Source organism: Pseudomassariella vexata (genome assembly GCF_002105095.1).
Source record: "Pseudomassariella vexata strain CBS 129021 chromosome Unknown BCR38scaffold_26, whole genome shotgun sequence".
Lineage (NCBI taxonomy): Eukaryota > Fungi > Ascomycota > Sordariomycetes > Amphisphaeriales > Pseudomassariaceae > Pseudomassariella > Pseudomassariella vexata.
The window spans coordinates 141,345-166,898 of NW_024467981.1; the positions used below are offsets into that span (position 1 = coordinate 141,345).

The following is a 25,554-nucleotide window of genomic DNA, read 5'->3' on the forward strand; positions in this document are numbered from 1 at the left end:
TCATAAAGATTCATGTCGAGAGAGGGTTGCCCCCTTGTTCTAAGATGCGAGCCAAGCCAAGTCATCGCATCCGTCAACACCATACCAGTCTAGTCCAAGCCAAAACGCCAGTGCTCCCCTTCGAGCTCATGGTGCGGGTATTGCCCCTAATCAACGACATCAGTCAGTCCTCTGCCGCGCCATCTTCAGCCTGCGCCTGTGACTCCTGCAACCCAAGACTTTTATAGAGCCTCTTCTGGAAATCCTCATCCACCTGCTCGCCAAACACCTCTTGAGCAAAGCCTGCTATGCTCTGCGGTGGCACTTCCACCCTACCTCGCGATCCAACGCACCAAGAGACGGTAGGTTCCTCGCCAGCATCGTTCTTCTCCACCACCTTGTCCACGTACGCCTGCTTGACCATCCTCGTCAGTATATCGTCCGTCTTACCAAACGGTAGGTTGTCTTTGGCATTCATCCGAGTCAGGTGCCGCCTCAGCTTGACGTCACTCAGCTCGCCACCGCTGAGCGCAATGATGGAAATGACAAAAGTGTAGAACCCAACATAGCCCGCCTCTTCGCTCGCGCTGGGTGTCCGGGAAGGGGCGATGATGGAATTTGTTTTGTACGCGGACGGTAGGATCGAAGTCAGGATGTACTGCCGCGATGAAGTCGCGCCTTGGGACTTGGCCTTCCTAGCGGTCGCCTCTGGACAGATATGTTAGTCTTAAATTAAAACCGCAGCCCAGCAGCGCCAGAGAACCAGTTGCATACGTTGCTTCTCCTTGAGTGTGCGCTTCTCCTTGACAGGCAACTCGACCATCTCCATGCCGAAGACGTCCTGTAGCTGCTTCTGGGCTCCGTCGAACACACGCTTAAAGGATCGAGCGTTATTGCCTAAGACCTTGTCTCGTATGCCATCTCTTTTGATGGACGTTCGGGAGTATTCGCAGGCGAGTGCGTACCGGACGAGCTTCTTCACCAGTTGGGCCTCTTCATTTGCGGCGCCCCCGTTCATGTTCACGTCGCCATCTTCATCTTGTTCTGAGTCTTCGGAATCTTCTGAGTCTGCATCCCGTCTTGATTGTCGGCGGCGCGGCGAATCCTCGTCATCGTGATCATGAGCGCCGTTTGTGCGGCGTCTTCGCTGCGTTTGCGGGGGCATGGTGGGGGGATGCGCCGGAGTCAACTGGATTGAACTGGGTAAAGTTTGGCGGATGATGCAAAAGGCGTGTATATATGTTAAGTGGCACTGGAATTAAGAAAGGCGCAAGTGTTTCGTTGAAGATCAATCTTCCTTGGTCATTGAGGAAGCTGTATTTCCAGTCTCCGAAGTGCGTCGCTGCCGTGTAAGACGCGTTTTGGAGTAGACGTATCGTGTATCATTGCAGCAGACCCGTATTGAAGTAGGCAGAGTCCGTGCACGCCAGGGCTGTCCCCGATTTTGCCTAATATGGAAGACAAAAAAGTTGCAAGTACACTTGTACTGAAGTAAGAAGTGCTTTCTTTCAACTTGACCCATGTCTACGACAGTCTCCTGTCTCCAACCTCTGTCTTCATGTTAGCCAGAAGGGTCTCTGGCGGCGCAATCTGTCTAGGATGCCGGCTGCGACTTTTTGGCCAAGCTTCACGGCCGAATTGCCAGCTGTCTGCAACCCGAATATTAATCGCAACCACCCGCACGAGGAGCAAGACAAGCACACGATGCTATGCGAGCGAGCCGGCTACTCGTTCCAGCGAGCCTGTTATCCCCGAAGACAGCGAATCATTCTGGGCCATCGATGACCCCCCACCATCCAAGAGAATTAGAAGCCGGGGCAACCACCATGATCACCGGAAACAGGAAGAAGTTGCTGTCGGTAACACCGCTTATGACGAGAAGAGCCGACAGGCCAAGAAGGGGTCCAAGTTCCGCTCAAAGCATGTTCCTCTTCAGAAGCAGCACTTTGATCGGAACCGAGTTTTAACTGAAGGCTCCGCGAGTCTGGGATCTGATATGCTGGGCAAACCCGCCTACGCCATCCTCATGAAGGAACGAGGGAAGATAAAGGACACTCCGCCGCCCGTCTCGGACGATCTCGATCATGCGCTTCCCACTCCTGAGCCGGTCGATATCCAAGCTCTGCTTAATAGTCAGAGCGGGCCTGTAACCGATTCCGAGGTTCGTGCCAACATTGACGAGCTCCGGCCCGAAGAAACCGTCCTGTCCGCCAAAGAATTTCGTCGCATACAGAAGGAGCTGGAGAGCTGCTTTTTGAACATGCAATTGCAAAACTACATCGAGGCCTTCCAGGCGCAGAACGAGTCCGCGGCCGAGGAAGACTCGGAGAAAACAGAGTCCCAGTCAAACGTCGGATTTACATGGGTGAAGGACATCACAACATGGGTGCCACTGGCTACCGATAGCACCGGACATGCCCGAGGACCTGCCCAGCCGCTCTATGGCTATCTCACAGCCAGCTCTAGTGCCAAGCGTCGGCTTGCCCTCCGCATCATGCGAGAGTGTTGGGATCTGCACTCAGAGAAGCGGGTAGACGACTTAGGTGAGGTCCTGGTAAAGATGCGCAACTCCGAGTTTATACTGCTATTGCGCGGCACCCGCCGATTCCTTCAGTCCCTGAATTATCTGCACCTCGAACCAGGCGAAACCATCGAGGCGTTTCGGTCCCAAATGACGCTGCGGATCGTCACGAAGCGGGCCAAGGTCCCGACCATCCTTAGCGAACTGAATAAAACCCTCTTATGCATTAAGACGGAAACGTTCCCGCTCAGGTTCCTCCAGAACAGAGACCAGATCAATGATGCACTTCTGGAAGAGGTTGGGCGTATCACAAATACCTTCGTTCGGCTTAGCCACAATAAAGAGCGGGTGGGCACTCTTGCACCTCCAACTTGATTTCGCATTATGCTGACTGACCTGTCTCCACAGCTCCATGTCACATGGGTTGACATCCCAAGCTACAAAGTCCAACAGTTACAGGTTGAAAACCTGATGGCAGTGGTACAACGTTTCCTTTTCACAGCCCTGAACCCCGACCGAGCCAGGAGAAGGTTGTACGCACCTGAACCGAAAAGGGGAGGACGGTACATGGTTGACACACATAACAAGGAGAAATGGGGTTGGAAAGACAAACTTGGGTGCTGGGCACGCTATGTTGTCCCTCTCCAACCTAAAACGGACATTGAAGATACAATACCGGCGTCCACGACCAGTGAGAAGATGGAGAAGACACATCCGGATGCTACAGGTGGTTCTGTAGCGTCCTTGAGAGCCATATACGGGCCTTTTCAAGAGCTCGCTATGCCCGTCGAGCGTCCAATACGCCGTGGCCCAGAACATGGCAACATCGCCAGAGATGAACTTCCTATCGTAGCACCAGCCGAATCACTGGACAAAATGATGATCCAAACCCCCACGTCCAAATTCCCCTATCACCCTGTCCGCTGGTCGCCGGAACTCACAACCTCAACCACGGCTGTCTTTGGCCACATCCTCCACTCATATAACGCCGAAAAAGATGACTTGGCCCCACCGCTACCATCAGCAATACTCGACCATATCAATCGCCCGCATATTTTCTCTCCAACCGTTCCACATCCAATGCAGCTTGCGCGTCTCGCATCTTCCCCCGACTCCACCACACTCTACCCCATAGTTTCCATGATCCTCATCAAACTCGCCCCTTCTCCCGGCTCGACTCCCAATGCGCCAGACCTTGAGCTGCGCCTCTCCCTTTCCCTCGACGATCCACCGGCCGTCTCAGGGATACACTCTCTCCGCGCGGTGACCCGCAAGCACATACACGACGTGCTACAACCCTCCTCGCCCGTCGACATCCGCTTCACCCAATCGCGTTACTCAGTCTTACAAGGCATGTCCTTGCACATGGAGAGCTGGCAGCCCATAGCCGACTTCATGTCCAAAGCGCAACTCGACCTCGACGCCGGCAAGCTCGACATGCCCCCACAGCAGCGCTTCCCCATCCCGCGCCGCCTCTTCTGCGCCAATATGGACTCCGACGCCGCGCCTCTATCCAAGTCATCGTCTCTTGATGAAGTCAGCATGAACTACAGCTTCACCGGCCTCGAGCTGCACCGCTCTGTCAGCGTCCCTTACGACGGCCAGACCCTAACCTACACCTCCATCGAAGCGGGCGCCAGCGGCGGCCGGCGCGCTGAGGTCAGTCTATCGCCACCGCAGTACGAGGCGACGTCGTCGTCCAAGGAGAAGGACGTGGAACTCGACGGCACCATCGACGATCCCTGGGCGCTTCACGACAGCTACATGCGCGCCTGCTACCGGTTCGCCCGGGCGCCTGGCCTCTGGGCTGGCTACCTGGGTGCGAGCGATGAGGGGATTGGCCGGGCTTTACACCATGCGGACGGAGCCACTACGTCAAGGACAAGGCATTGTAAATAGATGAACCCTGTATGATTTAGCCCGAGATGCGCTGTATGTGTATGCAAGTATGTATAAATGTACATTAGATATGTGGACTATTAGAAAAGTGTAATGAGTACTTAGGGTGGATAGAATGCTGCACTTCACAAGAGCAGTAGTCTCGGAGCTTGTGTCGAAGTAGCAGTGCCTTGGTAGGTTAGAGAAGACAGCATCGTCGAGAGAAGGATCACCCAGGATACCCTCGCGCTACCAATCAGAAACACTTCCAATCCACCATGACATAATATGACGATGCGGCGTGACAAACGGTGCAACAAGCATCTTAGAAATTCGTCAAATCGGGACATGTACGTCAGGAGTTTGTAAGATCGCATTCACGCAAGTACACGTCCGTGATGACACAACATACTAGAAGAAACGAGATCATATAATGGGCCTAGTGCATGATCTCGCCGATGTGGCGGGTGATATCGAAGCAATAGTACAGGAACATTTTAAATCACAATGAGAAGAAATGGCACATGTAGAAACAATCCGAGGTCAGGAAGATCACTTGTCTATTATGACTCTATTTTCAGACTACAAGCACAGTATGAGAAAGTTTTGTCGCAGAAGCCCATAACCATTCCTCTCATAATGTGCCCAAGTCAGATATCCGAGCGGTTAAGGCAAGAGGAGGGGGATTCGTGTCATGTCTGGTCGTCAGGTGAATACAAGGTCGTAGCCGAGCCAAGAAGGTGGCGTTGCTCATCAAGCATAAGAGGTGTCCCAGGCATAAAAGAGCTTATTTCTTGGTGGCCTTGGCAGCGGACTTAGTGACCTTGCCAGCAGTAGCAGCAGCCTTGTCAACGGACTTGATGACACCGACAGCGACGGTTTGACGCATATCACGGACGGCGAAACGGCCCAGAGGAGGGTAGTCAGTGAAGGCCTCAACGCACATAGGCTTGGAGGGAACCATCTTAACGATGGCAGCATCACCAGACTTGACGAATTTGGGGCTGGCCTCAACAACCTTGCCGGAACGTCGGTCAATCTTCTCCAGAAGCTCAGAGAACTTGCAGGCGATGTGAGCAGTGTGGCAGTCAAGAACCGGGGCGTATCCAGCACCGATCTGGCCAGGGTGGTTCAGGACGATGACCTGGGCGTTGAAAGAGGCAGCTCCCAACGGGGGGTCGTTCTTGGAATCACCGCAGACGTTGCCACGGCGAATTTCCTTGACGGACACGTTCTTCACGTTGAAACCAACGTTGTCACCGGGCTTGCCACCCTCAGTGAGAAGGGTGTGGTGCATCTCAACGGACTTGACTTCAGTGGTGACGTTGGCGGGGGCGAAGGTGACGATCATGCCGGCCTTGATGACACCAGTCTCAACACGACCGACGGGCACCGTGCCAATACCACCAATCTTGTAAACATCCTGGAGGGGAAGACGGAGAGCCTTGTCGGTGGGACGGGTAGGGGGCTCAAGCTTGTCAATGCACTCGAGCAGAGTCATACCGGTGATGGGCTTGCCATCGGAACCGAGGTAACTCCATCCCTTGTACCAGGGGGCGTTGGTAGTGGGCTTCATCATGTTGTCACCCTCGTACCCAGAGATAGGGACGAAGGGAACGTTCTTGGGGTTGTAGCCAACCTTCTTGATGAAGCTGGACGTCTCCTTGATGATCTCCTTGTATCGGGCCTCGGACCACTTGGCAAGATCCATCTTGTTGATGGCGACGATGAGCTTCTTGACACCAAGGGTGAAAGCAAGCAGAGCGTGCTCACGGGTCTGGCCATCCTTGGAGATACCAGCCTCGAACTCACCAGTACCGGCGGCAATGATGAGAATGGCGCAGTCAGCCTGCGAGGTACCAGTGATCATGTTCTTGATGAAATCACGATGACCAGGAGCGTCTGTTGGGTGCAAGATTAGCCAGGGTGCCAATGAGCAGGAGTGCAACGGCGCAACATACCAATGACGGTGACCTGGTAGTTCTCGGTCATGAACTTCCACAGGGCAATATCGATGGTGATACCACGCTCACGCTCGGCCTTCAGCTTGTCAAGAACCCACGCGTACTTGAAGGAACCCTTGCCCATTTCGGCGGCTTCCTGTTCAAGCCGTTAGTCATGATGCCCAATTCATCTCAATGTTCATGGGCCGGTGGTCTTCTGGTTGCTTGGCGTTGAGGCTATTTTTAGTGGGGAATTTTTTTCCAGACGCGTTTTTGTGCCCCTCCCCTTATCTCACACCCACCCCACCAAAGGAGGGGTCACGAAGATAAAATTCGTAGCGTCAAGGCAGAAATAAAGATTCCTGATGAAGACCAAACTTGGGAGCGTCGAGTGTGAAGATGGCAGCAGCGAGACAAATGAAAACCTGGACTGACCTTCTGGAACTTCTCCATGGTTCGCTTGTCGATACCGCCGCACTCGTAAATCAAGTGACCAGTGGTGGTCGACTGTTCCGCGAATGTCAGCGTCAAGTCTGAATCAACAGAATCCATGATGAACTTGCCTTGCCGGAGTCGACGTGTCCAATGACGACGACATTGATGTGACCGACTTCCTTACTGTGGTTCATGTTAGTGTTGCTGTTTGCGACCGTGCTCTCAAAGTATCAGACGTACCCCATTTTGGCGGTTGGGGAGGTGCGCTCTTGGTGTGGTGTTGAGGTAGTTCGGGGAGACGAGATGAGCTGGAAGAAATACAGTCAGTAATGAAAATCGTAACCGATTTCCGGGTGATGGAAGGGATCTCACATTGACAGGTTGCGATGCAAAATGATACGCAGGTGTGTCGACGTCAAAAAGAAAGTAGAAGTAACGGAGACGGAGGATGGGTCGAGAGTATTTATCGGGCCAGAGAGTAAGGGCTTTTCGAGACCGTGTCAGATCCACCTTTGGGAAAATTTCTTAACCCCGCTCCAAGGAAGGTACGCACGGACCAGATTGATCCCGGACACCTTGCCCCTCCACATTCTTGCTTGAGAGACTGCAGAAAAAATACTGCCTGAGAATCTCCCATCCAATACATTTTCTGCTTCTGAAACTAGTTATTATTAGGTGTGCACTTGATTGATCTCTTTCGGCCTGACTCGATGTGCTGCTTAGTACTTCTTTGCACTTGCTGCCCGAAGACTCATCCATGGTCTGTCAAGTAAAACGCCCCTCGTGCCCCTCGATGGCTCCACCCGACGTCACAGAGCCTTGCGGGGCATTCTGGGCGGCTACAGAGGCAAGCGCATGCCGAAGTTGTAGATCTTCAAATCATCTAGATGCCAGACATGATGAACACCGTGTCCTACGCCTAGATCAGATGGAACAACTAGGTTATGCCTGGTCTAGTACACAGGAATATCGAGCTATCCCACACTAATCTACTCTGTTGCGCCGTTTATTTGTCACCTACTTACATACGGAGTGATGATGATTTTATCTGCAGTGCTTTGATATTTGAACTCCTCGTGGATCATTAAAGGTATTCAAGAGTCAGTCATGGATAGGGGGAAAAGATGAAACCAATCAAGATATATAAGGAAATCTGACAATACGGGAATAACGAGATTTGTCCAACAAAACAGAAATATAGTCCGTGTATAAAATGATGCCTGTAATGGAATGGCAGGACACTTCACTCCTCAAGTGTTTCTGTAATTGAGAATGATGTCCTCACAATGCAGGCAGTTCAGATATAGTGGTGGCGAAGTCGGTGAGCACATGAGATGCCTACGAGTAACGTCCTCCGCTGGAGATGGTGGGCCGGAGCTGGACAAAGATCACAACTGCAGTTTCAGGACATGAACGGAACTCGCAGGGCTTTGAAACCAACACAAATAATACCATGCCATTGATTCGTCAAAGACTTGGAAATACTGACCCACAAAATCTCTCCTTCGCTTTTGCTGCACAATCCCAACGAATGGACTTCTGACTGGCCACTGGGGGCCGTGCAGGAGTTCCAACGCAAATCTCAACGAAGTCCATTGTGACAAACCATGCTGAAATACCCAGAAATCAAGAGAACGAGGCCACGAGGCTCTCCTTTTCCTGACGCCTTTCTTCAAGGCATGGGCGACGCCGTATTCTTCTTCTTCAAAGTAAACCCTAAAAAGGCAAACTTGCCATCCGCACCGCCGATTTCATCCATCTTGACGTCCCACGTGACACCTATGCATCCTAACAAGGCTTTGATAAAATGAGATCGATGATAAGTCACGTAAAGGAAAATCCCGTCAGGCTCAAAGACATGAAAGACCTGTTCAAAAGGATCTAAGCCCAGTCCAGAACCGGAAAACACAGAATGCAACTGCTATATGCTTGCTTCTTGAAGATACTGACGAATAATATTTAAAACTTCATCTGGAGGACTCCATGGATTGCCATGGTTCATTGCATCGAGGGAGTCCTTGTCTAGGGCGACGTCGATTGTTCCAAAAAAGAATCTGTTCCATGTGGCAACGTCCATCAACTTCCATTCGATGCCCTCGACGTCAGCATGCCTCTGTGACATGTGCTCTACGACGTCGGAACGACGTAGAGTCGGGTTTTTGTCCCTTTTTACTAAATTACTTTGGTGGTGTCTATTGCAGAGTTAGCCTTCATCCTCGGCATCGAGAAGTGCATTGGTGATGGATGCTTACGCTATTCCCTGATCCAGGGTGAAATCTCCTTGGCGCTTTTTCTGGACCGAAAACTTGATAGAGACTCAGGTCTGACAATGGCTCAAGCTGGCTAAAAGATCGGAACAACTCGAGGAACTGCCTATCTTTGGCTTCGACCTCGGCGTAACGTTCGTCTCAGTACTCACACTCATGACAGGCCAGGCGCTCGTTCTCCTCATCAGCCATGGCCTTTGATACCTGCGAACGGAAATAAGTCGTCCAATGATAAACCTCAACACGATTAAACCAATAACAATACGAATGCAGATAGTTTGAATACAGTGCATGTACTTCATAGCGGGTTGAATCCGTTGGTCTTATGGAAGGGATATTTGCCAAGACTTGGTGGGTGCTTCCACCTGCGTCTCTAGAAAGCGAATTCAATAGAGAAATCACGGTACAGCTCTTGCAGTTTCTTGCTTAAAATTGCCTGGACGACAACTGCTGAGGGCCTGCCGAGATATATGTCAATGGAGCATCACCTCCATCATCTCGGGTTGGTCCGACACATTTTGATGCTTCTACTTCCGAATACCCCGTGCCAATAGACACAAAATGTGCAGTCACGACAGTGGCCAGGTATGGCTTTCATATCCATATGTATAGTCTTCCCTGAGGATACAGTCAAGTGCTTTGCGTAGTTCCCATTAATTAGTATATTTGATCGTTGCTTCCACTTGTGTCCGTCGTTTTTGCAGGAGTGGCCAACTAACGCCCCATTCTCGTCCTGTGAATAGGAGGGAGAATCGTCATAGCACGTCCGAAATTGGCTCAATGGGAGAGACCCATGCTATCTAGTGTCTAATTTCCACACGTGGTTTCTGCATAGATGTTTGCAGCACCGTGTATGATTGGCTAACGGGGGCAAGCTGGATTGGCACGTGGCGATCAAGCCAGACAGATAAAACCCGAGTTGTTTCCACGAAATTGGGTATATATTTTAATGAGTCTTCTTCAAAATACCCTAACTACTTAGTACTCGAGTCGTTATTCTCTGCCTCGGAACAGACAGTTATGGGCAGCAAGGACTGCACGCAATGCAGCGGTCAATCACTTACCGGATCGGACGGGAAACCGGTGCGCCGTGCTAGTTGTGGAGAATGATTGGATACAGGAAAGCAATACCTCCTGGGTGGAAGTTGTGAGTATGAATGATAGTTCTATCAGGAATAATATGGAGCTCGCAGTTGAGGGTTAATGGGTTCAACCGTGATGCTTTCAATCTTGCTTTCCTCCAGAAATCACCGGGATTGAAAATATACTTTCATGAGGTAGTACATGTCGGAGAAATTGGTTGGTCAGTTTTTTGCATGGGATTTTTCGGAATTGTGCTTTCCGTTGTACTATGCATACTGAGGATACATGACAATATTCTCGATATTTCTTGATCTAATACACACAAGCACAGCCGTTTGGACGGTTCCGTAACTCCAAAGTTTTCACCAGTCTGATTGGTCCCACGAGGTTCCGAAGCTATTATCAATTATATTTAGCCGTACAAATATAGAAGCACTGGACCTCTTCGGGCCTTTGAAATGTTCGCGAAATATTTATTAGCACGCTTGGCCCAAATAAGTACGTGCAAAAAAGTCGTATTATACTGTTTTACACAAAAGGGCCAGTGGAGGCGTATATAACGGCCCAGAAGCCACGTATGATATATCAACAAACTACATATTATAAGCCTGTGTTATCGCGTAGGGGTCCTACTGTCAAAAACTAAACAAAATTGTGCTGGCCAGGTGTGTTATTTTACTGAACTACTGTTCGATAGGTGGAACGAGAAAATAATCATTAATTGGCCAAGGAAAGATCACGAAACATTGCTAAAGCAAGACCGTACAATATATAAGTTTAGGAAAGCGACAAGAGGTACCAGCAGTGCAAGTATAGAAGAAAAAAAATCATAATCTAGGCTTAGCGCAATAGTGCCACATGCTATCCTACACATACACGTAAAGGAGAATATGAATTTAGGATTACTGTTCAGAACCTTTTTTAAACAAACGAGCTTTCGCCCTTAGTTATTTCATCTAACGTATAGTATGTTTAGTAACCAGGCCGGTAGGTGCCAAAGCAGCTGTATATGGTTATATAACCCACTCATGCCTTTCAGGTCGGCCATCGCATGACTGATCTAACTTTGTCACATATGCTTCAACTCTGTTCATGATCCAGCCAGATCGGACCTGACTCTCTCCATGTGGGTTTCCGTCGCCTTCGCTTTTTGCGGTTTCGTATTTGATGCACTTTCCAGCCGCGTTTGAATACTCGAGGCATTGCAATTCTGCTGCGCGTCCCAGACGCAGCTCGTTAGAAATGGAACACTTGCCCTGCACGTAAGAAAATTGAATACATTTTTGTTTCATCCCGCACACGGCTTGGCACTTCTCAAAGGAGGACTGAGCCTCTTGTTCTGCTGGAGAAAGGGCCTTTCTGTCTTCTTCCGAGAGCTGTGCCAGAGCCTCATCGCTGTAAACTGATCCTGTTGATATGTTGTCCCAATCGCTGCGCTCAGCTCGGAGCCATGGGAGAACCAAGCTTTTGAAAATATCTCGAAAACAAGGAGGGCTCGCTCCAGGTTGCTTCCGACGAAGCCAGTTTTGTTCAAACTCCCATACCATGCTGAACTCGGGCGTGATCATGTGGTGGAATGTTGTTGGTGCATAGCACCAGGGTTCCCTATCGATTTTCGTAATGTTCCAGTCGATGGTGGTGAGGCTGTCTCCCTGGAAATTCGGAAACGACCAGAAAAGGTCAACGCCCACATCCTCAAGCACCTTTCCCAAGATCATGTCACCGGCCCATTCCTCCAGCGTGTACTGCTCATACTCGTCCTGGTGTTCTTTCCAATGTTTCGAGACCTTGTCAGCAGCCGCATAAGACAGGACGAACCCAGACCCTCCATGGGCGAAAAGAACGCTTCCGATGTACATATGCTTGCCAATGTAGTAAGGCTGGCTTGCATCGAACTTGTCCAGGTACTCGAGCATGTTCTGCCACACCATATACGTGTCTAGCTCGATGAAGACGAACCACTTTGCGTCAGGACTGTGCTGCAGCGCCCGCTCGACCATAGGCAGGAATTTCCACTTGTCGAGCTTCCAACCTGGGTTGTCCATAGCTCCTGATGGTCCACTTCCAAACGTGGTCTCGTAATCCAACCCTTGCCTGCCTCCGGAGCGAAGCTTTTCATAGAGCTCAAATTCTGGCGCGCACTTTTTCACATCGTCGTTCACTTGGTCGAGAACGTCGTATATATGGTGACCCTGTAGATCTTCTTCCATATCCGAGTAGATGACATAGTTGGGTATGCATCTGAGTATGGTCTTGGAATATATGGGCAACTTCTCCGTCACCTCGGTCGCACCCGTTCGAATGACTACGAGGACATGGTCGAGCAGGGACGACTTCGGGCAGACAGGCATTGAGGATTGGCTGGTAGGAATGCCGTCAGTGGGGAACGACGCTAACACCTGGGGACGACGGTAAAGATATAGCAGCAGTAATGAAGCAACGGCAGTCGAGATTATAAGAAAACGAAATCTCCTGTGCAGCCACATGGTCGTGCGGCACTCTGGTACTCAGAGTATGCGAAAGGTCTCGATCATGAATTCCCTACTCGTACATATTCGGCGTGCGCAAATGGGGCTGTAAAGGGGAGAAGAGACTTGGATGGAAACAGTCACGATAACATGATTTGGAATGTGGAACAAACAAAGAAACGTGGTGTGGGTTTCCATAGCGGTCTGTGATTGCGGGCCCTAGACTCGATGCAACTCGTCCCCTGCAAAAAATTGACGACTAACAACACGCCAGAAAATGAATGTATAACAGGGGACCAGAGGGTGATTCTCCCGGATTGATGGTAGTCACAAATCTTCCCTGCGGAGTTTATAGGGGTTCACTGACCAGACGTGGAATACACATGTGTGCAATCTCATTCTAGACTCATTTAACTCTTATTGTTGCGCCTTTATGCTTTGTGCGAGAGGAATGTGGATTCCTTTTTGAAGCTCAAGCTCCCGGCTTGAGAGCAGAAACGACGGAAGATATACACGACCCCCAAAGATTCTGATAATGGGTCCTTGATTTACCCGGAGGAATACCTTCTGAATTTCTGGGAGAAGTCCACAGTCAACATCTCACGGGCGACGATTTAGGAGACCATCGGGATTCGTGGAAGAAGCAAAGATGAAATGGCCCAGCGGGGTTTCGTCTGACTGCCGGACAAGCGCACACCTTCGAAACGCTGGATCAGCAGCCGCCTTTTGGAAAACGGTGTTTCCCTTCGCTGTCTGGGTGGTTGAGGGCGGCGGCCTCGCCGACCCACTGGTGCTCATTGGGACCGGAGCAGGGAGGGTGTCGCGGAGGAGGAGTTCGCGCTTCAGGGCGGGGTTAGCGACGGCTGTGTCGAGTAGTCGTTGCATGATGGGAATGCAACCGAAACCAGCGGCAATGCAGAGGAGCTCGTTGTCCCATTGTTCCTGGACCAACGCACCGGAGATGTCGTTGATGAGGTCAAACACCTTGGGCCAACCCTCAACCGCCATCCGGTGCGGATGAGACCAGTAAACTATGAGCCGAAAGATGGCCAAGTTCGGAAGGAATGGCCCTGACTGAGTGTCGCGAAAGAGTATATATAATCTTGAGAACTCCCAACGCGACATAATCACTCAGCGGCCCTGAAGCCCGACTCGCGCAGGAATGCCATACTGCCTGTATCGTGGTCCTGCAGCAGCTTGCGCATGGCATCTTGCGTCCCGAAAATGAAGAAGACGGCGAGTGGATCGTACCGCCAGTCGCTATAGTCCGTCTTGGGTGTGACGATGCAGTCCGGACGGTCATACTGTTCTTTCCAAATATGCAGCCTCATCGACCCAGCGCTGCATAGCTTGACAATGTCCGGCACGTCGGGGACAGATGCTGTCGCAGCTTAATTGAAATGATCCAGCCAAAAGCAAGATGCATAGCCGAAGAATTCGCCAAAGCCGTGGTATGAAGAGTCGAGTAAGAGCGCCTGCTGCTGGCTATCCCCTGAGACTAAGTTCTCTGCGACGGCATATGCTGGCTGGTCAGCGTCGTTGTTGCTGTCGCGGCACGCTTCGGATCCAGGCAACTCGCCCCAAACTTCCACGGTTTGCGTGTCGGTCATGAAAAGCTCCTTACCATCGATTTCTTTGAGGACGATGTATCTGACGCAGAGGCGAAGGAGTGTTGCTTCCATTTCAGACACCCGCTGTCGGCATAGTACCTTCTCCTCTGACAGTTTGGCAATGCGTCGTGACTGCGTCTAACGGGAGAGGGATCCCGCAGGATCAGGGTTTCAGGTGACTGATGGACGAATATCACTTGGTGTGTTTTGCGGCTGCACGAATCGATCAGGGAGACCAACGGTGTAGCAATGTGATGACTCGGGCCTCGTCGAAATAGCTGTCTCGGAGCGTCGGGTAATGTCTCGACGATACTGCCTCGGCATCCTCGGAGAGGAACGCTTTCAGTTGCGTTGTCTTAGTCGAGAGGCTTCTCAGCAGCTCGACAAGCTGCGCTCAGGATTCGCGATCACGCTCTTCTACCTGATGAAAAGAAATCACCCAGCTGCCGGGAAGATTGGTTAGGAACCACTCGTTGAAACTTGGACGTGGCATCGAAGCATTTGTGAAAGTCCGCCTTCGAGCCTTGTTGTTCAACCAACTGTTAGGAATGAATGGTCACCCCGCTTAATCAAACTGTGAATAACGTAGGCTGTGGTCCATGTCTTTCCGCTACTCATGTCGCGAAAGAGCATTAGGAGCCTATATGCAGAGTCTTGATACAACTCGAAATAGGTGCGACCTGCGAGTATCCAGCTGCATGCCGCATCGACCCTGCCTTCTTTTGGTAACGCAGTGTAATGTGCACTGTTACTCGTCGTTGTCGGCGCCCAGAAGTCTGTAGAATGGGTGGCGGTTTGGTTGCTAGACTGGCTTGAAGTGGTCTAATGCATGGGGTTCGATGCTTTTGTCGTCCTGGAGCCGTTGGTTTTGTCTGTGACGAGCTCCAGTGTTGCGTTGCCGCTCCAGTCCCTCGACAATTTGGTGTGATCAACAAAGCGAGTCATGCTGGAGGGCAGGAGTTGCCTGAACTTCTCAAGGCCAAGTTGAAGCACAAATGCATTGTTGTTGAGGATGTATTGTGCAGCAATGTAGAAATGTAGAATGCAGCAGATCCTTGTAAACAGTGACGAGGGTCTATGTCAATCAACACGCGGAACCAATCAAGGACTCGGCGTAGTAAAACTAACCTGATAAACATCAACGGTGCCTTTTGATGAGATTGTATCAAGTTGTGCAACCATCACAAAGAATAAGTAGTAGTAAAGAGAGCAGCAAACTCCTCATCACTGATCGTCTTGCAGTCGCTAGGACTACCGGGGATATCTTGGTATTCGGCATCATCGGCGACTCCATTGGCAAACATAGATGGTATCTCTGCAAAGCTGATCTCATTATTCAGCTTGCCGGTACGGTTGCCGGAGGCAACAGGAGTGCTAAAAGATGAGAACGTGGCGGCAGAAGAACCTGAGATGACGTTATTGTCGTTTACGTTAACATTTTCATTTTCTTCATCCATAGTACCGGGACCAGGGCCGAAGAGCTCCTCTAAGAGCTCATCTGGAAGTTCCTCACCGGTGGAATCGGCATCGGTCTCAAATTGTGGGATGCCCGGGAGACTATCGTAATCACCATTCCATTTACGAAGCTGCTTTGGATTCTTGGCCTCAACGGAGGCCTTGCCTTTTGCCGCTTGTGGAGCGAGCCGAATGGGCAGGTTGTAACGAAGGCCCGCAGCCTGGGAAGGCTGTAGGTTCGCACTGATATCTGAAGCTGGCTGAAATTGGACCGCCGGGCAAGATAGGCCGCCGACCATCACCTTAGTGTACTGATCCTCCTGCGGAGGCTGGGAAGATCCAGCAATCACAGAAGGGCTGTATACGTTAGGAAGTGCCAGCTGCTGGACAATTCTTGTAACATTCTTTGGCGGAGGGGGTAGTGCTCTCAGAGTGGCAGCTTGAGCTCTGGACTTGGGATTCGACTTGGGCTTGCCATGAGAAGGACTATACTTGTAGCCGGGATGTGCAATTGCGTGTAATATCTTAAACATGTCTGCCTTGGCCTTCCAGTACTCCTTTTCTCGGTTGGAAAGCATCGCCCACTTGTTTCCAACGATCTTGGCTGTCAATAGAGTTAGACTTGGTCAACTTATTTCAGGTGGCAGAAAGAAAATGAAAATTACAGATTTGGCTTCTTGTAAGCTTCTCATACCGCTCCCTGAGGAACTTCGATAGCGCCACTCTGAAAAGAATAAACATGTTGGCTGGACGAGGGGTTCTCGATTCCTTGCTGTCCTGGACATTATTGCCATTCTTCTTGTTGGGGTCCTTGTCAGAGCCGGGTATCTAGCCCTGCACTTCTGACGTATCGATGATGGTAACCCCAATCGAGCCAGCTTGATTGTTGAGAGATTCATTCTCAGCCTGCGTGGCCCCTCGCTTCTTGGTTATAGCACTCCTGACACCAACTCTGCGCACTGCAGGTGTAGGCGTCACCTTGCCCAGGGATGACACAGGCGGGCCTTGTAAGGAGCTTCCTTGAGACTGCTTCACGGTAGAAACAAGCCGGGAATTTCTACACGAGACCTTGCTGACTTGGACCAGGCAAGGGAGAGGCTTATCAGGCATGTAGGTGATAGCGGTCCCGGCAGTGAGCAGATCGGACGTTCTCCCAGCAAAAATTCTGCCCCCAGCCGTCATGCCCATCTGATCTTGGACAAAGCAGGCCATTTCATTGGTCGTTTGCCTGTACTTAAATTAATCCAATATCCAAGCTGGATCACCGTGAAACAAGCGTCAAAGTGGGGTTGTAGTCAAATATCGTGTCAACCCGGACCCAAGTAAGTTTATCCTCAGTAAACGAGGGAAACAACTTACATCTTGCTAATGACGAACTCCTTTGTATACTCACTCCATTGTTGAAACTCGGCAGTGGGAATGGTAAGAACACGGCTGAAGGGGTTGTTAGCCTGAAACTTGAGCTTGTCCCAAACAGCCTCAGTATCCCGCAACTGCTGGTGGGCTTGCTGATAAGCCATGGTGCCGTGCTTCTGCTGGGGGAAAGAAGAGCCTTTCTGCGACTCTTAGCTCAGTGTTAATTCGCAAACAGACATTTTTGGCAGGCGCCAGTAATAAGCTTCGGGTGGCCATCAGTGCTCGTGATAGTGATCTTTAGTGGTGGCGACTTGGTGGCCACTGACGCGCTTTCACTGACGCACTTGACGGGGACTACTTACTTCGAGCTCGTTTTCAGCAATTTAGATATTCAGAGAGCAGTTCCTACAGTGTCGAGTCAATTGCGAAAGTGAAATGGTTGTCAATTAGCCTTGCGGAGGGCAGGTGGTGGACATGGTGCAGCAACGGAAGATCAAGTGTGATGGTGATCAACTGACAGTCAATGGTAGGAATTTGTTGATGTCGATAAAGTTGGGTGCTGGTCACAAAAGTATGGTTTTAATAGGTTGGGGAAGAGAGATCTACCTTCGGCCGAAGCCAAGGGTATTTATGATCAAGAATCGAGGGGGACGGTAGTGAATAGTGAACCGACGACAACATCCCAGTGAATTGTGCGTCTACACAGTGAATCTCTGCAAATCTAAATTTAGATCCTTTTCGCCGAAGTTGTGATGTTGACAGTCGAAATTCAAGGGACAACCAAGGTGAATACAGGACCGATGATAGTATCTGATGCACTATGCTAATAATAAGGAATTTTTGTAAACATTACGAGTCAAGGGCCTTTCGGAGGAATTTCGTTGAATGGCCTGTTGGGCTCATGATCAAGCCATAGTAATTTGGCCCTCAAGATCATATTGTGCAGTCTATCTAAGCATAGGTAGCCCCAGTCGTAGAACGAAGCAACCAAGAAGTCATTCATTCCTTCATTTCAAACACATATGTGGCCAAGACGCAAACGGTTGTGACGAGGGTTAGGGAAGCGACGAAAGCTTTGTAATGACCTGTATACACGCGTGATGAATAATAGCCAGTAGAAATTGCTCAAAGTGGATTTCAAGCAGAGGCACGCATCAAGAAGTGCTTCAAACGAGTTTAAAGCGGAAAGTTGTCGTTGGCTTGCCAGTGTTAGAGCTGTTGACAAGTTGATCGAAAATGAGAGGCTATCCATAGAAGACGAAGCAAATAAACTGTTTATGTTCTTAAAAATTAACGGGGCCATATCCATCACCTTGGCCAAACCAACTTCCGTCTTCTGAAATTGAGGGGGTGACTATTTGGTAACCCATATCGTCCTTCGTGGCCTGCTCTTTGCTTGACAGCCCAACAGTCTATGCGACTGCCTGGGCCACGTCCAATTAGCCCAAACTTTGCAATGCTCAAATTCTGGAGAAATATCGTAGAAGTCGCCAGCCATACCGTGGAAAACGGGACGAACTATCACGTTGGCTCTGTTCAAATGAATGATTGAAACACCTGAGAAGTTGCTAGCCAGATTCTACCAAGCAAAGATACAAATTGATTTGACGCTCGAGAGATTAGCTAGTGCTTGAAAACAGAGAAGCCACTGACCAAGCCCTGGGAAGGGGCGGATCGATGGGGTTCTACGGTGATGTTCGAATGCTGGAGCTAGAGACGTTGCTGACCAATCCCTGCGAACGGAATAAATTGACCCAATACTGGATTACCGTTACACCTTCAAATGTTTAGAAATACCAGAGATTTTTCTTGAAGGACACATTGGTCCAATAGTCGATATATCATCAATTGCTTGAAAATAGCAGATATGCTAGTGGCAACCTGCAGGCTGGGGAAAGGGGCAAATCAGCCTTGTGGGCAAAAACGGACCGCGTTACTGTTCTTGATTAGGAAGCTATCGTATGTTGTCTATCAAATCAACTTGTCTAGGTAGTCTCGCTACTTTTTACTTGCATGGGCCGAATACTGTGCCATTTCTGCCCACAAGTCTGGTGCTTGACTTGTCCTCGTATAGTTGAAATGACAGAGAAGCTAATTACCATGACCTGAAAGAGGAACGCACTTATCCAATGCTTGATGTATCTTCATGCTTCAAACTAAAAGAGAGGCTACTAGCCGAGCCGTGGGAAAGTGAAGCCGTAAATTGATCCCACACACTTTTGATCCCCAAATACTTGAAAATATCAGACGATTTGCAGGTCACGCCCCGGAAAGTGGCAAAATAAGTGGATAATTTGCTGTAGTTGAAAAAATCAGGGCTGTTACCAGCTAAACCTTGTCAAAGGAGCACCTGAAGTCAGATTGACATATGTTCGGCCATGCTGTAGTTTGGCCATCCGACAGCCAATCATTATTTCAGTAAAAAGACATACTGGGCATAATTCCAGTCATTCTGCCGAAAGATGAGCGGTTGAAAATACTGGGGGAATGACCAATCGGCTATGTATTAGGGGTGAATCAACTTGAAGATATGATCCGATGTGAATGTACAAGAGTACGGTATAATGTGACTAACGATCCGGTGGGGATAAGCGATCTGATGCGAATATACAAACTGATATAGATGAATTTTCTGACATGGATGGGCGATCTCATGTGATTGTTGCCGGATCCCGAGCATTAGTACTATGAAGGTGCGTGGGGACGATTCCAAATTGGCCCCGGGGGGCCCTAAATACTAAAATCCATGCCTGCACGTTTTGTACCCCTCCATAACTGAGGCCACACTTCCCTACAGTTATGTGATATGAGACCTGAACGAGAAACACCCCTGTAAAACTAAGAAGACCATATCCCCCCTGGCTAAACTCAATCACCTTCAGGTTGTCCCTTATGTTCATATAATCTCTAATATACAGTTTAATATCAATATGTGGGAAATAAAGGCAAGAGAGCTATATTGATGGTGATAATGATGGGACTAACTCCCAGGAGTCTGCAGCTATACCAAGTACACAGGCAGTTTGCCTGGTTCACGAAACATAATACTTTAGCGATATTTAAATTCTCGAGAATATGGTAAGTAACTAGTTGGGTCAGGAAAAGGGGCCATATCAACCCAGTATTTCATTGATCCTTTAATACTTCACAACATTATTAAAGTTGCTACTCATGCCTTGAGAAAGGGGCAGGCTGATTAAGCGAACTACCCAATAACTATCAAAATTTTGAGGACAAGAGAGAAGTGACTGTCCGATGTGCTATATCTCAAAGCATCCTTGCTGTAAATAATATTTCATTAATCTTCTGGAGCTTGGTAAACGGCGGTGAACATATGTGAGGCAGTGCTTACATAACAGAGTGAAGTGGAAAGAAGGATATAGTGAAAAGTAGTTATTGACTTCAGACCATATTCCCATTCGAAAGAGCAAGATGGCCTTACTTACAGCCAGAGGGTCTCAGATGACTGAGACGGCAACAGCATGTAATAATACCAAGGCTACTTTGAAATAAAAATGTAGCTTGGTAAGCATCTCTGAATCCAGCTCATCGTAATATGCCACAATTCCCCGGGTTCAAGTGTCTTTAGATGGTCATCAACCAACACGCGCTCAGTTCTAAGGCTCGCCACACAATCTCAAGATAGTGCCTACCAAAGTGCGTCTCCAAACAACCGTCCCTTTCAGAAGTACTTGAGTCCAAGATGTACCTGACTGTCTCATAGAACCATCTGCCAAAGTTTTATCAACTGCCAATTGTTCTGCTGGTCCTGGCAGTCTTCTGTAAGTGGCCAATAAAGTGCTGGCCTTGATAAGTTTTGCATTAATGACGGTCAGAGTGCTCTGGCACACACTGCCACCGAATAACACTGGCCCGACAGTCTTTAGAGATGGCCAGATAGTCCTCATAAAAGTGCATATGCCAAAGTACCCCCGCCCAATCTGCTGCTGCCAAATACTCCTGGCCTGAAATCCTTATGCAATTGTAGATTGTAGTCAATAGTGTTCCCACCATAAATGCAGAGTGCTCCCGCCCAAAGTGCCACCACAAACTACTGCTGATCCTTTCAATCTTCACGATATTGCGTGTGCAAAGTATTCCCACCGGAAGTGCAGAGCATGCCCACCCAAGCTGCTGCCACAACCTGCTCCTAGTTCTGACCGGCTTATGGAATTGCGTGTTTAGAGTGTTCCTTCCCCGGTGTTGCGGCCAAACACTGTGCTGGTTCTGACAGTCTTTTCTAAATTGCGGATGAAAGAGCCCCCAGCCGCCAATTAATGTGCTGAATATTTCAATGAATAAGACAATAATAGGGGCTTGGTACACTCATTACACCTTGCTATTACCATCTCTTGCGGCCTTTCAACACACTGAGCAAGCTTGGACCGCGTCAACCCCGTCCATCCCTTGTCCACTTTGATGAAGCTTGATTCTGCCGGGCCTGTTTTCATCACATTTCTTCTCGACAACAAGCAAGCTGTGGGAAGCTCCCATCCATCCAATCTTTGGTCGACATAAATCTAGCCTGTCCTTCAACCTCTTGTTCACAGTGAGTAAGTTTGACCGGGCCCCTTCCGCCCTATCTTTGTTGATGCCGAGCAAGGCATCATCAGCCTTTTGTCCCAACCTGCGTTCACAGAGAGCCAGCTTCTCTGCACTCCCAACTCATCTCTCGACCACGTCAAACAGCTTGACTGCGTCATCCCAGACCAAATTCTCGTCCACTTCTGACGATAAACTGCATCGAGTAAGTCTGAAAGACATCACCATCTTCCCCCAAACCCACTAAGCAAGCTTGAAACACATCGTTGTGTCTCTGTTCCCCATCCTCCATCCCCAAGCACTGTAGAAGACATCGCCGGATCCCACCCCGCCTGCCAACACTGAACAAACCAACGACCAAGCCTGACCAGACAACCGCATATCTCACCTGCACTTCATCAACCCCAACTGGACAAGCTTGAACGACATCACTGTGCCATCATCCATCCTCCACGGGCAAAATATAACAGCACCATTGCTTCTTGCAGCACCTTCATCTACCTTCCGACAGGCAATCTTCAACGGCATCAGTACTTCCCATGCCGCACTCCATCAACCCCACGAGTTAACTTCAACAGCTTCAGATACAGCATCTTGCCCTGCCTTCCAATAGTCTCCTTCTCCATGAGCAAGCCTGGAAGGCATCACCGCATCCTGCACTGCTTGCCAACACGTCACCGAGCAACGTGAAAGACATTGCCATATCCTGCCCCGCCTGACGTCGCCGTTCAAGCTCAAAAGGCTTCATTCACAACAGGTAGCCCCCGCCTGCCACAAATTGTCCAACGGGAAAGCTTGGAAACTGCGCATCCTGTCCCGCCTGCCAACACCGCAAGCTTGAAAGACATCTCACCAATCTCTGACACGCTTCAACATCAATCTCTGACGCGGTCCAACACCAGACTCTCACTTGCACCAACACCAACCCCAATTTCTGACGCGCTCCAGCACCCACCACCGAGAAACTCTGAAAGGTATTGTTGCTAACACGGGTAAAGTCATACAACAAACCATCCAGAATGGCTCCTACCAAGCCCGACGGTCTGTCCCACATTCTGCAGAAGGCAGCCTCAGAGCTGGGAACCAAGTACGGCCTGGACGTGACCGACATTCTCAGTATTGCGAACGACTTCGACAATGCAGGAATCCAAGGTAAACACCCCTTTGAACTCCCGAAGAATTGCAAGAACTAATCGAGTAGTCGTACCCAACAAGGAATTGGACGCTAAGTACGGGTTCGGTGGGGTTGACATCCCTTACCCTGCTGACATTCAAGGTAAATACCCCTTTCAAATCCCACGAAGGACCTCAAGAACTAATCAAGTAGTCGTACCCTACGAGGAGTTGGTTGCCAAGTATGGCATCGGTGGTGTTGGTATCCCTGACTTTGCGAAGGAGAAGAAGCATGCCGCTGTGGGCATCCAAGGTAAATATCCCTTTTGAAACTCCAAACCGGACTCCAGGAACTAAGTGGATAGTCATACCCTTCTCCGACCTCGTCAAACTCCTGGCCAACCTTGACAAGGCGGTCCCTGAGTGGTTGACAAGTTCTGAAGCTCATCTCCGGAACTACCAGGAAAAGGAAACACAATACATCCTCGTGCTGCTTGAGACCCGTCACTGGTTCGCCGCCCTGAACCGCAACCTCGAGGCATTCTCACCCTGGAAAGCTGTGTTTGATACCCGTTTTCCTCGACACACCCATCGCGGTTTGCTGAAGGATGAAGATCTGCAGGGTCGGTACGTCTTCAAAGGCTGCAGCTTCTCCGAGCACGTTGAAGGCTTGGAGCGCGTGGTTCTGAACAACGACAAGCAGACAGAGGACTACAACACCTTGAAGAAGACTTACTTCCCCAACGGTATTGATGATGCAATTTCGGCCTTCGTCAAACATTGCGCCTCGCTCCAGCATCAGCGTGGCAAGCTCGACCGTCGCTGCCGTTTCTTGGAGAAGAAGAATGTTGCTGTTCGGAGCAGCCTCATTATCCGATCGAACGTGCTTATCAGAAGCTGTGACAATCGGCTGCGGTTTATGCTGGCTTCAGCCCTCAACTGGAATCTGCGTGGCAAGGAGTTTCGGCAGCGCGCACAGCTGCCTGGCAACCCGCACGGCCTGAAATACGGAGACAACGTACGCGTCAGATACGAGACGAACACAATGGAGATTCGTTACAGTCCCGACGATGTGATGGTCCATGCATGGGGCGTCGGCTGGGTACCGCGTGGTGGACAGGATAACAATCCGATCCGCTGGCTTCCTGGCAGTCCTTGGATCGACTGGTTAAGGAACCACAATCAGGAACGATATGGCGTCGCTCGCTACCTTGAAGCCATCGATCAAGGCAAGGCCCCGCCTTCTCAGTCTCCCGGCCCGCTGAAGCTGAAGCTGCCGCAATCTCTGATATCCTTGTACACACACTTTGGCCGGTTGTACCTTGATGCTTCGGAGAAGCTCAACGAGGTGAGGAAACGCGCGTACTTCCCCGGTAGACTTTCATCTGACAGCATAATAGGTCGCAGGAATTCCTGGCCCCCAGAAGACGAAGACCGAGTTGAATGTAAGTTTCGCAGCAAATACTCATGAGGCATCGCTAATCGTTTTTAGGAGCAAGCCGCGATGCTCTCTTCTGCGACTGGCGAGCCCTACTGGCGAGTGCGTGAGTTTCAGGTTTGTCCACCCACGCAACATCATACAATAGTGCCGGATACTGACATCACCCAGACTGATGATACACATGCGGATTTGATTCCCCCCATCCTGCCGGTGAGTGATATCAAGCAACGTGAATTTGGACGGACTATTGACACTGTTCCAGACCTTCGAGCGCCTTATGATGGACGGTATGCTGAATATCCGTTTCGACCGCCTCTCAGCGATTCTGATGGAGCTCCGCAAGGGACAGGATACCCCCTTCAGAGGCGTCGTCCCGTACATCGAGCTGGACGCGACCGTTCCCGGTGTCAACGTCGTCCAGCCAGGCATTCCTCCCAATGCTGAGGACGATGGGTTCGAGGACGCAGTCTTCACCAACCCGGAATCTGATGACGCTGGATTCTTGGCCGCAACATTCGCCGGTTCGGAAGATGACGACTAGGTGCATGATTGAAATCATGGAGTGTGGTACGATAGCACTGGAATCGCGCATGGTCAAGCCGATAAAATGATGATTTTTCCTAGGCCAATAGATAGCACTAGGGGACTAATAGAATATCGTCTTCGTGTCTATGATGATCCGTGACTCCATCGTAGGTAGAAGAGATTGAACGCTGCTTTTCTTAGCGTCCGATCAGGACCGCGAGGTATTGATCAGCAGAATCAGGATACAATATCAGACTTGAAATGGCTAGTGCGAGGCAGATGGCTACGCGGTGATGCCACAGTAGCCAGGCGAAGCAACCTCCAAACGGCTGGCAATCCACGGTCGTATTTGCAGAGGAGGGCTTGAGCTAAGGCTTTGCAGATGTCTATATAACGACTGCGGGGTGTGCTCGGCCATGATTTGAGTAGGACAAGAAGGGGAACAGGAAACAGAAGCGCAAGTGGCAAATGGGAAGTTGATTTCTTGCAGAGCAGGTTGATCAGTTAGCATCAATTGTTCACCACAGGTAGGTACATGCCATGTTCTACAGGGTCCGTGTGCTAGCAAGACTGGTTTAATGGATATAGCCCCGATTGTTACATAGAAGCTCGGTTAACTATCTGGAGATTATCCAGTTAAGTATTAGTTGATTTTTACAGGTAGTATAACTAGATGTCTTTGGGTTCTTGCGCTGGCAGCATTGATTTAATAATATAGACCTAGGCTGTTTGTAACGGCTTGGTTAGCCGGCTAGAAGCAATCAGTGGGGGGCAACTCGGTTAGTAATATGATAATGATTGAGAACGAATGCAGCCTTGGGTTCTTCACGGCGACCCAAATGCCCAACCCTCCATTCACTCTTCAATGCATGTTAAGCTTTTGCCAATACCGTGGAGGCAAGCCCCCAGTAAACAAGAAGGTACGGTACTTGCAGGGA

General features: G+C 49.9%; 9 protein-coding genes across 9 annotated transcripts; 2 read left to right on the plus strand and 7 right to left on the minus strand.

Annotated features, from left to right (window-relative positions):
- Positions 1–202: 202 nt before the first annotated feature.
- Positions 203–1,075, minus strand: BCR38DRAFT_312830 (MAGE family-domain-containing protein; the record flags this gene model as incomplete). The annotated part of the gene is made up of 2 exons (XM_040854667.1): positions 203–687; positions 754–1,075. Coding segments are annotated over 2 exons (807 nt in total), but the record flags the coding sequence as incomplete, so codon positions are not given.
- Positions 1,076–1,537: 462 nt separating this feature from the next.
- BCR38DRAFT_414839 (mitochondrial inner-membrane-bound regulator-domain-containing protein) lies at positions 1,538–4,399 on the plus strand (the record flags this gene model as incomplete). Its single annotated transcript, XM_040858979.1, has 2 exons — positions 1,538–2,848; positions 2,909–4,399. The coding sequence occupies 2 exons, from the start codon at positions 1,538–1,540 to the stop codon at positions 4,397–4,399; spliced, it is 2,802 nt and encodes a 933-aa protein (XP_040709718.1).
- Positions 4,400–5,165: 766 nt separating this feature from the next.
- Positions 5,166–7,207, minus strand: BCR38DRAFT_469679 (P-loop containing nucleoside triphosphate hydrolase protein; the record flags this gene model as incomplete). Its single annotated transcript, XM_040862818.1, has 6 exons — positions 7,129–7,207; positions 6,997–7,064; positions 6,885–6,939; positions 6,757–6,828; positions 6,340–6,478; positions 5,166–6,280 (listed from the first exon to the last, which is right to left on the minus strand). Exons 2-6 carry the CDS (start codon positions 6,999–7,001, stop codon positions 5,166–5,168), a joined length of 1,386 nt encoding a protein of 461 aa, XP_040709719.1. The 5' UTR covers positions 7,002–7,064; positions 7,129–7,207.
- A 3,912-nt stretch (positions 7,208–11,119) lies between these two features.
- Positions 11,120–12,457, minus strand: BCR38DRAFT_356780 (uncharacterized protein; the record flags this gene model as incomplete). The annotated part of the gene is made up of 2 exons (XM_040857046.1): positions 11,120–11,461; positions 11,510–12,457. 2 exons carry the CDS (start codon positions 12,455–12,457, stop codon positions 11,120–11,122), a joined length of 1,290 nt encoding a protein of 429 aa, XP_040709720.1.
- A 615-nt stretch (positions 12,458–13,072) lies between these two features.
- Positions 13,073–13,582, minus strand: BCR38DRAFT_505895 (uncharacterized protein; the record flags this gene model as incomplete). The annotated part of the gene is made up of 1 exon (XM_040864930.1): positions 13,073–13,582. One exon carries the CDS (start codon positions 13,580–13,582, stop codon positions 13,175–13,177), a length of 408 nt encoding a protein of 135 aa, XP_040709721.1. The 3' UTR covers positions 13,073–13,174.
- A 119-nt stretch (positions 13,583–13,701) lies between these two features.
- On the minus strand, positions 13,702–14,256 carry BCR38DRAFT_491002 (uncharacterized protein; the record flags this gene model as incomplete). The annotated part of the gene is made up of 2 exons (XM_040864602.1): positions 13,702–13,955; positions 14,199–14,256. 2 exons carry the CDS (start codon positions 14,254–14,256, stop codon positions 13,702–13,704), a joined length of 312 nt encoding a protein of 103 aa, XP_040709722.1.
- Positions 14,257–16,091: 1,835 nt separating this feature from the next.
- BCR38DRAFT_299665 (high mobility group box domain-containing protein) lies at positions 16,092–16,395 on the minus strand (the record flags this gene model as incomplete). The annotated part of the gene is made up of 2 exons (XM_040854537.1): positions 16,092–16,243; positions 16,305–16,395. Coding segments are annotated over 2 exons (243 nt in total), but the record flags the coding sequence as incomplete, so codon positions are not given.
- A 72-nt stretch (positions 16,396–16,467) lies between these two features.
- BCR38DRAFT_491004 (uncharacterized protein) lies at positions 16,468–17,159 on the minus strand (the record flags this gene model as incomplete). Its single annotated transcript, XM_040864603.1, has 2 exons — positions 16,468–16,867; positions 16,999–17,159. 2 exons carry the CDS (start codon positions 17,157–17,159, stop codon positions 16,468–16,470), a joined length of 561 nt encoding a protein of 186 aa, XP_040709724.1.
- Positions 17,160–22,556: 5,397 nt separating this feature from the next.
- Positions 22,557–24,632, plus strand: BCR38DRAFT_491005 (uncharacterized protein; the record flags this gene model as incomplete). The annotated part of the gene is made up of 8 exons (XM_040864604.1): positions 22,557–22,689; positions 22,739–22,813; positions 22,865–22,963; positions 23,016–23,998; positions 24,051–24,095; positions 24,143–24,205; positions 24,260–24,301; positions 24,354–24,632. 8 exons carry the CDS (start codon positions 22,557–22,559, stop codon positions 24,630–24,632), a joined length of 1,719 nt encoding a protein of 572 aa, XP_040709725.1.
- Between the last annotated feature and the right edge of the window lie 922 nt (positions 24,633–25,554).